Genomic DNA, 10,751 nt, shown 5'->3' with positions numbered 1-10,751 from the left:
CCCCCCCCATAGAAACAGTTAAGAACTTTATTTTCTTTTTATCTTATAAAAATAAAATCTTACATGTTCTATAACTTGACTTTTTAACTTAATATATCTTGCATATATTTTTATATAAATACACATAGAATTTCAAATTTTTAATGGCTGCATCCCATACTATAATTTAATTATGGTATCATCAACTGATAACCATTTAGATTGAATAGCTTTTCACTATGTGAACAATACTACTGTATCTAATTCTGCACAATACCTATCTCTGCATACTAGCACTAGAATTTCACAAAGACTTAGTCCTAAATGTAGCATTGTTGATAGGAACTTTCTAGATGGTAACAATTTATGTTACCAACTATTTATAAAGGCCTCTTTTCGCCCAAGTAAATTTTTAATTCAGTTTTAAAGGAATTAGAAAAAACTTTCAAACAATAGATATGTATAGGCTATCGAAATCAGTGGTTCTCAACCTTCCTAATGCCGCAGCCCTCTAATACAGTTCCTGTGGGTTACCACCCACAGGTTGAGATCCGCTGATCTAAATTTAAATGACTCTTTTATAATTTCCTACAAGTTTGCCTATGAAAGTTTTTTTTCCTAAGCAATTGATTATGGTGCTAAGGTCAGTTATGTAACTTCTTAATTTGGGGGCAAATATATTGAAAAGGGAGTTGTAAATAGTACTTATAATCTATAAGGGTAAAAATAAGAGCAGTAAATACCAGCCATCAGTCATCGTGGGGTGTAATTACAAATGAAGACAATCTGTGGCAGCAGCTACCACTCAGGCTGTGGAGTCAGGCCAGCTCCGTCGTTCATCCAACAAGAATTTACTGGTGATCTACTTGGAGCCAGGCTCTGTCCTAGGTGTTGGGATATATGGGCAAACAAGACAAATGAGGTCCCCCTGCTTGCATGTTTATCTAAGAGTTGTGGAGATTTAAAAAATTGATTAGTTACAGAGCAATTTCAAAAGGTAGTGACCAAATACAGTAGCAAAGGAGATTGCTGGGAAGGGGGCTGGGGTTCCTTTAGATCTGGTAGCCAGGCGCGGCTTCTCAGAAGCAGTGATCAGTCTGGTCAGAGAACAAGCTAGCCAGGGGAAAATGGAGGACAGAGAAAGAACAAAGGTCCTAACGTCAAACCCGGCTTGGTCTGTCCTGGGCTGGACCGCAGCTTACACTGCTGCAGGAGACAACTGGGTGGGGGGAATCAGGTGGGGCTTTCAGGCCTTTGGGAGGTATGGGTTTTCCCTTCTAAGCCATTAGATGATTTTAAGCAAGAGAATGGCATGATTGCTTTCAACTTTAAAGATCATTCTGGTTAATATACCACTTGCCACTAGTAAACTGTGTCCTTAGATAAGCTACGTTGCCTCTCCTAGTTTCAGTTTCCTCATTTGCAAAAGTTGAGATAAGTATGGAATTTACTACATGCAGTTGATGGGAGGATTAAATGGGAGGAGGCAATGCAAGTGCCCTGTGTACACTGCCTGGCACATAATAACTGCTCAGTATATTTCAAGTAAATCACGATTACAGCAGTGAGATAATAAACAGAACAGAGCATAATTCACTATTCCCAATTATGTAAAATAGTAACTAAAAATATCCTTTAAAATTAGTCCTGAATCCAAATTCTCTGAGGGTGAATGGCTTGGTATTTCCATAACAAATTAACACTTTGTACGTTCTTCTTACCTTGCCCTATGATACTTCCCTGGACTATTTATGTATATCTGAATGTCCCCTAACCACACACGCATGCTAGATGACTTATCTTTGCATCACCCCCAGGCTCCCAGTGCTCAATACACTGTATATAAGGTAGGCAGGTCAGTAGGTAGGTGGGTGGGTAGGTGAATAGACGGACTAAGAGAATTCGAGGATAAAAATTATAATAGTAAAAGAAAAGAAGGGGGTGCTTCTTTTCTTCAAATGGAAGTATTTAGAAGAATAAAGTTTTAAATGATGAGTATATAAAATGTATAACTGATAACATCTTGATATTATTTTATGAATTGTTTTATCCATGCATTTACATACCACTAAAGCCCATGCTGAAACGGTAACAGAAGACGCAGCCCCACAGTGAGTACCTACTGCCTTCCAGCATTGCCTCATCTTTACCCAAAATCTTGAGCAACACTCTGAGAAACAGGAAAGCTACTTCTCATATTTACCAAGGTTCTGAAGAATTATGAGCAATACGTGTAGCACCACAATTGTGAAACTTGTTGTACTTAACCTTGGAAACTTAAGAAGTTACTGCTTTATTAATGAAATGAGTAAAAGAGCAATGTATGAAAATAATACCCTTTATTGGAGATTGTTCTGTGATATCCAAAGTACCTTTTGATGTATTATCTTATTTTGATCTTCACAAGTCCCTGAGAAAGCATGGAGGTTTTTTGTTTTGTTTTGTTTTGTTTTTTAGAGACAGAATCTCACTTTGTCACCATAGGGTGGCTGTGTGGTCACAGCTCACAGCAACCTCCAGCTCTTGGGCTTAGGTGATTCTCTTGCCTCAGCCTCCCAAGCAGCTGGGACGACAGGCGCCCACCACAACGCCCAGCTATTTTTTGTTGCAGTTTGGCTGGAGCCGGGTTCAAACCTGCCACCCTCAGTATACAGGGCCAGCGCCCTACTCACTGAACCACAGGCACTGCCCAACATGGTGGATTTTATGTCTCAGCTTCATAGACATAGAAACTGATACACTAATTAAATGATTTGCCTTAAGTTTCCAAATCAGTAAGTGGCAGAATTAGAACTCTAACCCTCACTCTAAATCAGCGTATTTTCTGCCATACCACACTAACTCAGCAGGCCACAAGTAGTGAAATTCATTAAAACTCAGTGTATTTCTATTTAGAAAGAGATACAGGACCCGGCTATGTACAAAATGATTTGCAGGTAGTAATATTAAAAATTCTTCTTGGAATATTATAAAGCCTTTTAACCAGGAAAATACGCCATTTATATAAGTTCAAATCTTCTCTGATCATTAAAATGCTGCATATTCCCTAGCTCCAAGATAATAATGCTAATAAGAGTTTTATCTCTTTAATACTTATGTACCAGATACTATGCCCCACATTCCACATTCATCAACTTCAATTCTTGCAACAATTTTATGAAGTTGATATCACTGCCATCATCATTATCATTATTACACAGATTGGAAATATTGAGGCATAAAGAGGTTAAGCAGCTTGTCCTTGACCATTTGGCTAGTAAATTGGAGAGTCAGAATTTAAACTCAAGTAGACTTGGTCCACTGACTCTTAACTGCAACATTACACTGCCTCTTGAAAAAAAAAAAAAATCTTTTCTAACCTATTTCAGTCCCTCCCCTAGTAGAGGCAACCAGTGATAAAGAAAAATTCTCTAACTTAGATTAAAAGTTCAATCCCTTCCATGCATGTCTAAGCAACACCAATCTGGCCAATGCCTACATTTCATCTCAAAGTGCTGCAGGACCCATATGCAAAGTGCCTCGCCAAGAACCTGGCACAAAGTTTGCAGCTGTCAGTTTCTGTCGAGTTTCTATGTGCCTGGCATTATGCTAAGTGCTTTTCTATAAATGTTAAAATTGTTCTTTTTTTGTTGTTGTTGGACAGGCTGGATCCAAAGCTGTTTCTTTGGAAATTAAGCTGGGCAATGGAGAAAATTTACTTTCATAAAAATAAAAACTATTATATCCCTAGGCACAGAAAGCGGCTGTAGGTGGATTGTGGACCACCACAGTTCTGGCCCCTGCACACGGGCAAGTGACCAGGAGGTATCAGTGGGACGACTGCTCCTATGCCAGACTTGCTGTCTACAGAGATATTTCCTCTCCAGGGAAAGGAAAACATAAAGCACAGAGAAATTGGAAACTTATATATATACAATTTTCCAATTCAATTCAGTGAATTATAAACAAGTTTTCTCCCGAGTTCTTTTAAATATTGTACTTTCTTGACCTTTTCAAAAGAAAGATTAATTTATAAAAGAAACTACATTCACAGTGAACTCCTCAGAAACCCATGTATCCTGCAAAAGAAGTTCATGCACCTCCCTTGCACCCAACACAGTTTGGAGAAATTTGATTGCAAAATAACTCTAACCCCTTTATGCATTCTTTCATTCCTTTAATCATTTATTCAACAAGAATTTATTAAGCAAGAACTGTCCTGTGAACTTTGTTTTAGATGAAGTAGATATACAAAGGAAAAGCTCCCTTCTCACTATGGAGCCCATCCTTTAAAATATGTTAGTGACAACTTCTATCTCGTGATAATGGGTTCAAATGGCAAAAAAAGGGTCGTATGAACGGCTGTGATATTGGCTTGAGAAGAGCCACCCCTTTTAAAAGCACTAAAGAGCTACAGATACGGAGGTGGACAGGAAGGTAGAAATACAGGGGGTACAAAAAAATGTACACACATTTCAAGAAAAAACTACTAAAATTTCAATACTCAATATGTATGTATATACTGATAACAAAAGATAAATACAAGTCATGTTTGAACACCTCTTATGACTTCAAAATCCAAATGTGACTTGAGTATGGCAGATTTAATACACTTTTTTCCTTCCTTAAAAGGCGGATACACTTTTTAGCCCCCTGTGTGTGTGTGTACATATATATACACATACATGTGTTTATCTCTCAAGTTCCTTTATAAAGTGAATATATTCAGCATCAGTGGAACTCAGGGGAAAAAACCGGAAACTCAGGATATCTGCAGAATCTAGTATATTATTCAAAGAGACCCATTTTTTTCTCTTCCTCAAAGTTCTTCAAATTCCTGCTTGATTAATATGTTACATCTAAACAAGAAAACTATAGAACGACTTATAGTAACAGAGAGGAGGAAAAGATAGGCAGTACTGAACATACAACCAAGGCAGGGATCCACATGGCGCTGTACTTGCCACTGGCGATATAAACGATAGAGATTTGCATCTGCTCTTTTATACCACTGGGGCCTCCTTTTTCCTCTATTAGTGTAGGGAACCGAATAGTCTGTGTATCTGCTTGACTCCAGTGGGAGGCTTGAATCACTGCTTCGGCATATCCATCATGTCTTTGAGACGCATCTCTACTAAAAGCCTCTAGTGAAACCATAGTGCACTAACCTGTCTCCAGTTAATGGCAAAATAATGCTTGCTTGAGAAGAAAACACAATGAAGGATAATCTCATTTCAGGGCTGCAAGATAAGAAAAGAGGCAGTTAAATCATTTTTAAAGAAACAGTGATACAATACAGATGTCTAACTAGGGAGTGGCACTTAAAATTGGTCTCGCTGAATGGTCCAGGCTTCTCGGAAATGGAATGCCCTAAGCAGATAGACTAAGTCTGCCTAACGTTACCCCGCACGCCATCCTGGGTCCCATCAATGCTTCTCAGCACTCAGATACTGCTCCATGACCCATGAGGACTTGCATTTAGAAAAGACTCACTGGAACAATAAACTCTGGACTGATAGAAGATTCTTTCATAGAAAAAGCTTCTTCCTTTGGTGTTCTACCTTATCTTTTTGAAAGAGGTCAGACCATTTGGGGGCGATTAAGCTTTCTAATACTTAGGGCTGGAGAGTAGCCAGTTTGACTTAATGACCACAACTATTTACTGAGTCCATACAAAACTCATCCCCGAGGAAGAATCCTTAAAGACTGCCGGGAGAAATGTGAAAGAAACTAGCAACTCACTTCAACGATTAGATATTTTTAATTTTCTATGTCCCAAACATCTTATTTCCAACCAGCAACAATTGCCCCAGTCAGTTGCATCTTTTAAGCTTTGGGCATTTATCTCCCAAAATGGTTCTTGTTTCTGGGACACTAAGATCCAAACCTGGAGATATGAAACTATAATATGTAAAACTGGTGATGAGAATTATCTCATATTTTGAAATGATGTGTTTGTGTGTAACTAAGCAACTAAACTCCACATAGAAAACTGTATGTTGTAGAATTCCAACTGTAAAACCAGACCAACTAAGAGCCTGCTTCTTTAAAAGGCTGTAATGAATTGACCCATTGCTTTTATCAAAATCTTCCTGACACCCTCTGAAAACTGTTAAGATTCAATCAGGAAATTCATAAACAACTGTCTGTTCTGCCTTTGACATTCAAGATATAGGGTCTTGTTTGTTTTTCTTTCCTAGACAGTTTTACCTCAGACCCTGTCCAGAAATGAATGTCATACTTGGCTTCTTAAGCAGGGGGCTGATGATTGAACACGGACAGGCATACATTTTTATAGGGATAACTTTACTGCTGCCAATAACTGAAGGGAAGGATTGCCTAGGCCTCTACAGATTGTTTGAAGTTACTTGTAACATGACTTTCAAAATGTTTTGATCATCCAAGCCTGTTTTACAGAAAACATTTGGGCTAACAAGACTGAAAGAAGCAATATTTAATGATACAGTTCCCATTCATGTCCCTTCCATTATCTTGATAAACTTGGGTTTGCTTGTTGCATTTTTTTCCTTAAAAAAAAAAAAAGAAGAAGAAGAAGAAGAAAAGAAAAAAAAAGCTTCAAAAGCCTGGCATCCCGAGGTTATTTTTAAATAGGAGATACCACTAATTCCTAGGTACCCCTAAATAAGAGAGTAAGTTGGGTTTCATAGCAGTAATGCTTTTTATAGGAGAGGAAACCAGTCTCTCCTAGAGAGGCTTATTGCATATATAGAACGGTTAAATTTTAAACCAGTCACACACCCACACATTGTGTAAACACAAGTCATCTCTTTAAACACACACACAAGTGCCTTTTCTGGGTAGTGGGTTATTAACACATGTTCATTTGTGGTTTTCCAACACTTTTTTTTTTAAATGAAGACTTCTACAACGCTAAGAACTATGTGGAAAGAAAAATATTATTATGGATACTATTAGCATAAAATTTATTTTTTTATGTGATAAATTATGAGAAAGCATAACTGAATGAGAAAGCATAACTAAAAACAGCTGAAAATCCAGAAAGGAAAAGACATTTGGAATAGTGTTTGAAGATGCTTCCCCAGAGTCTGAGCCAAGTTTCTGGGGTCCAGATGAAATGAGCCCTCCACAGCTGGAGGGCTGTGCTAATAACAGCAGGGGACCTTGAAGTACTTAAAAATCAGCAGTTCAAAAACGCTTTTTCCTGCAAAAGGTTTTCAGCAAAGGGAAAACATACACTTTAGTTTCCTTCTTTTCCACTGCCTAGAAAAGTAAAGTAGAAAAAATACCTCACAAATCTCTCTGCAAGTTGCTGGACAAAATCGTAAATTTCAATCCAGTTATTTGCCACACTCCCAGACCTGAAAAATGAAATTGAACTGATCATAGATAGAAAATATGGCACTGAAATGTAAACATTTTAAACCAATTCCTTTTCCAATACTAGGAGGATGGAGGAAAGCAAAGTAACTGTATCTGCAGCTGAAACTCTGTGCTACCCCGAGTCCACACAGTCAGCGCATCTTCGGACGACCTGCCCTCCTAGTTTAGAGTATGACCGGCTCTCCAGAACAAACACAAAAGCCCTTCGCTGGGAATGCAAACCACATCGGGTGTCCTTCGCCCTAGGTTTTTCCTGGCTCCCATGAAATCACTGTGATCAGAATAAAGCCAGGCAAACTTTAGCCAGAGAGTGGGAGGGTTAAGAGCGGGAAGGGGCCGAGAAAGAGTCGCCTCTCGGGTTCGGGGAGGACCCATGAGACCCCAGGAGGCCGCATTCACACTTGCCAAGAGGCCTCAGGACTGACCAGCAGAGAAGACCCCACCTTCCCAGAGAGCCACGGAGCCCGGGTGATTTTCAGCGCCCCCACCCCCAAATCCCGTCTCCAGCCCACACAGATCCGAAAGCGCTGGCCCTTGGGAAGCAGAGAGCAACCGGGCACCCCTCGGGGGGCTGCAGCGCGGCTCCCCCGGCGCGCGCCCAGTCGCAGCCTCCCGACCCCCGAGGGAGACCCCGGACCTCCCTCCGCACTCACTTGTCCAAGACGAAGTAGAGGTCGAAGGCTCTTCTGCAGGAGGGCTGCTCCTGGGCGCGCAGCAGCCCCCCGGGACCGCCGAGCAGCAGGAGCCACAGCGCAGGGAACAGCCAGCTCCGGGGGCTGCGGGCCCGGGCCCGCCCCGCCACCATCGTGCGGCCGAGGGCCTGCCACTCCCTCCGCTCGCGGCCCCTGGGCTCGGCTCGCGGGGCACGCGCCCAGGGGCTGGGGCGCCCAGCTGGGGCAGCGGGAGCCACCAACTGGCAGGGGAGGGAGGAGGGAGAGAGGGAGGTCCTGGGAGGACAAAGGGAGTCTCCGCCGTCGCCGCCGCAGCCGCCGCCGGAACTCGGGACGGAGCCCAGTGGAAGCGCGAGCAGTCCTCCCTCCGGATCCGGAGAGTTCAGAGACAATGAAGGCCCAGGCGACAGCTCGCGGGACAAGTTCCTCTCTCCTCCTCGCGGGACCAGGCTCCTGCGCGAGTCTCGGACCCGGACTCAGAGTCGCGCTCCGCCGGGAGGGCCGAGGTCCCGCGGCTGCAGCGCCTTGCGACCCGGGCGGCCTCGGGACGCGGCGGCCGCAGCGGCTGGAGCGGGGACCCTGCGCGTCCGCTCCGTCCCCCGCGGCCCAGCGCCCCGCGCCGCTCCGAAACTTTCTTCCTGTGCCGGCCTCTGGCAGCGCGCCGCCGGGCCGCCCCTTTGGGGGAGGAGGCGCGGGCCCCGGGCTAGCGGCTCCGGGGAGCCGGGCCAGGTCCGGCTAAGTGTGTCAGTGTGCGACCCAGGGCCGGGCGGGGCCGCGCGCGGGTGGGTTCCCACCGAGGTGGAGATGACTAACGCTGCCCAGATCCTGCAGAGGGGAGAAGAGTTCAGAAAAACAAATGTCCTCCAGGAACTACACGTCCCCACGCTCCTGCGGCCCGGCCTGCTTCAGGGGACGCTGTGCGGGAACAGCCCTCTGCGAGGTTCGGAGGCCGAGACCAGCGACCCCGTGGGAGGCCCCACCCCCCCCACCACAAACAAGCGCTCACGTTTTAGAAACTTCCTCCTTTAAAAATAAAAAAGCTACCTACGCAGCTTCATCAGACCAAGAAGGGGAAGGCTAGTGGAGGGGTGGGGCGGGGAGGGCAGACGTGCGCCCCTTCAGAAGTGGAAAGGTGTACCTCAAAATCTTTCATCCCACTTTCATTCAGTTCAAGCGCCAGTGAATTTCATCTTGAGGCAGCGAGGCTGGCCTCGTCACACCTGGGCAGAAGCTGGAGTTGCATAAAATTCCCACTTGTTCGCCCTGCACGCACCCCCTCCTCCCTCCTCCCCACCAGCTCCACCTGTGACTTTTCCCCTCCTTTTGTCAAAACTGGCTTTTAGAACTTACAGTCTCACTGGCGACCAACATTGACGGTCATATGGGGGCCATTTCCTCCTTTGCATTTAACAAAAATCAATGCTTTCTGATAAAAAGTTCATATAGTACTTACAGCTGCTTTTCCATTCACTGCCACGTGGATTTAACTTTTTGTTTACATCTTTGATACACGGCCAGATCTGTCAGTTCTTTGACGATAGAAACCAGTTATTTTACCAAAGATTTTTTTTTTTTGATTGCCTACTGAGCTAGGCCCTGTTCCATGAGTTGTGTGGTTAACCCACAGAACAAGATGACAGGCTCCTCCTTTGACGAAGCTTACAATCTGGTTAAGGAGTGAAAACAGACAGTAAGAAATAAAGCACATCAACAAGAAAAATGTCCATATTGGAAAGGTGGTTTGCAGGGATTTAAAATATTGTGATATGATAGTGAATGACTGAATAGGTGATTAACAGAAAGGACTCAGCCATTCCAAGAGCTGGAAGACCATTCTGGTTCCATCAAAGATCTGTATTAGCTTAGCACTTTCAAGAGAGAAGGAAGGGCAGGGTGGCTGGAGCTCTGTAGGAACGACAATGTAAACGAGATAGGGGCCAGATTGTGTGATGCTTTAGAAACTTAGATAGGCCGGGCACTGTGGCCTAGGTGGGTGGATTGCCTGAGCTCACAGGTTGGAGATCAGCCTGAGTAAGAGCAAGACTCGTCTCTAAAAAAAAAAATAGCCAGTGCCGGGGCAGGCACCTATAGTCCTAGCTACTTGGGAGGCTGAGGCATGAGAATCTCTTGAGCCCAAGAGTTTGAGATTGCTGTGAGCTGTGACACCATGGCACTCTACCAAGGGTAACAAAGTGAGACTCTGTCTAAAATAAATAAAATAAAAAATAAAATAAAGAATCCAATATTTTATATTGAGCATGAAAGGACTTCATTAGAGGAGTGGGGGTCGGGAGATGGATGATACAATCTATATTTTTCAGAGATCCTTCTGGCTTCTATGAGATAATGAATTTGGAGTTAGCAACAATGATAACAGGGAGAGCAATTAGGAGACTCTGACAGTATCAAGGCAAAACAAACCATCACCTCTGTATCTAAACTGAGAGATATGAAGGGGTAAAAGCTTCAGCAAATACAGGCAGACTCCCATTTTGAAAATATTCTCATTACAAATGTCCAAGATGGGATGGAGAATGGCTAGCATTCCTTTTAACTCTTTGACGACTGGCCACTTGGGGATGGAAATTCTACCACCATGCACTGGATCCACCACTTCCTACCGGATGGAGGGGGGAAGGAAGGCACTCATGGGTCAAGGTGCTTATTTGATGGAAGATAAATTTCACTGTTGTTAGAAGGAAGCAATGAGGGTTACGGATAATTAATTGAACCCCAGAAGAAAGTCCAAGGGAGAGGGGT

General features: G+C 43.5%; 1 protein-coding gene across 1 annotated transcript in view; it reads right to left on the bottom strand.

Annotated features, from left to right (window-relative positions):
* ANTXR2 (anthrax toxin receptor 2) overlaps positions 1-8,613 on the bottom strand; it is a 133,356-nt gene extending 124,743 nt beyond the window's left edge. The window contains exons 1-3 of the mRNA XM_012805364.2: positions 7,974-8,613; positions 7,227-7,298; positions 5,127-5,198 (exon numbers count right to left, since the gene is read on the bottom strand). Coding sequence (XP_012660818.1) covers positions 5,127-5,198; positions 7,227-7,298; positions 7,974-8,125 — 296 coding nt within the window. The 5' untranslated portion in view covers positions 8,126-8,613. The remainder of the gene's footprint in view (positions 1-5,126; positions 5,199-7,226; positions 7,299-7,973) is intronic.
* Positions 8,614-10,751: the final 2,138 nt, after the last annotated feature.

The sequence above is a fragment of the Otolemur garnettii genome, unplaced genomic scaffold (assembly GCF_000181295.1).
Source record: "Otolemur garnettii isolate 467f Iridium unplaced genomic scaffold, OtoGar3 scaffold00039, whole genome shotgun sequence".
Lineage (NCBI taxonomy): Eukaryota > Metazoa > Chordata > Mammalia > Primates > Galagidae > Otolemur > Otolemur garnettii.
This window is presented reverse-complemented; position numbering and strand designations above follow the sequence as displayed.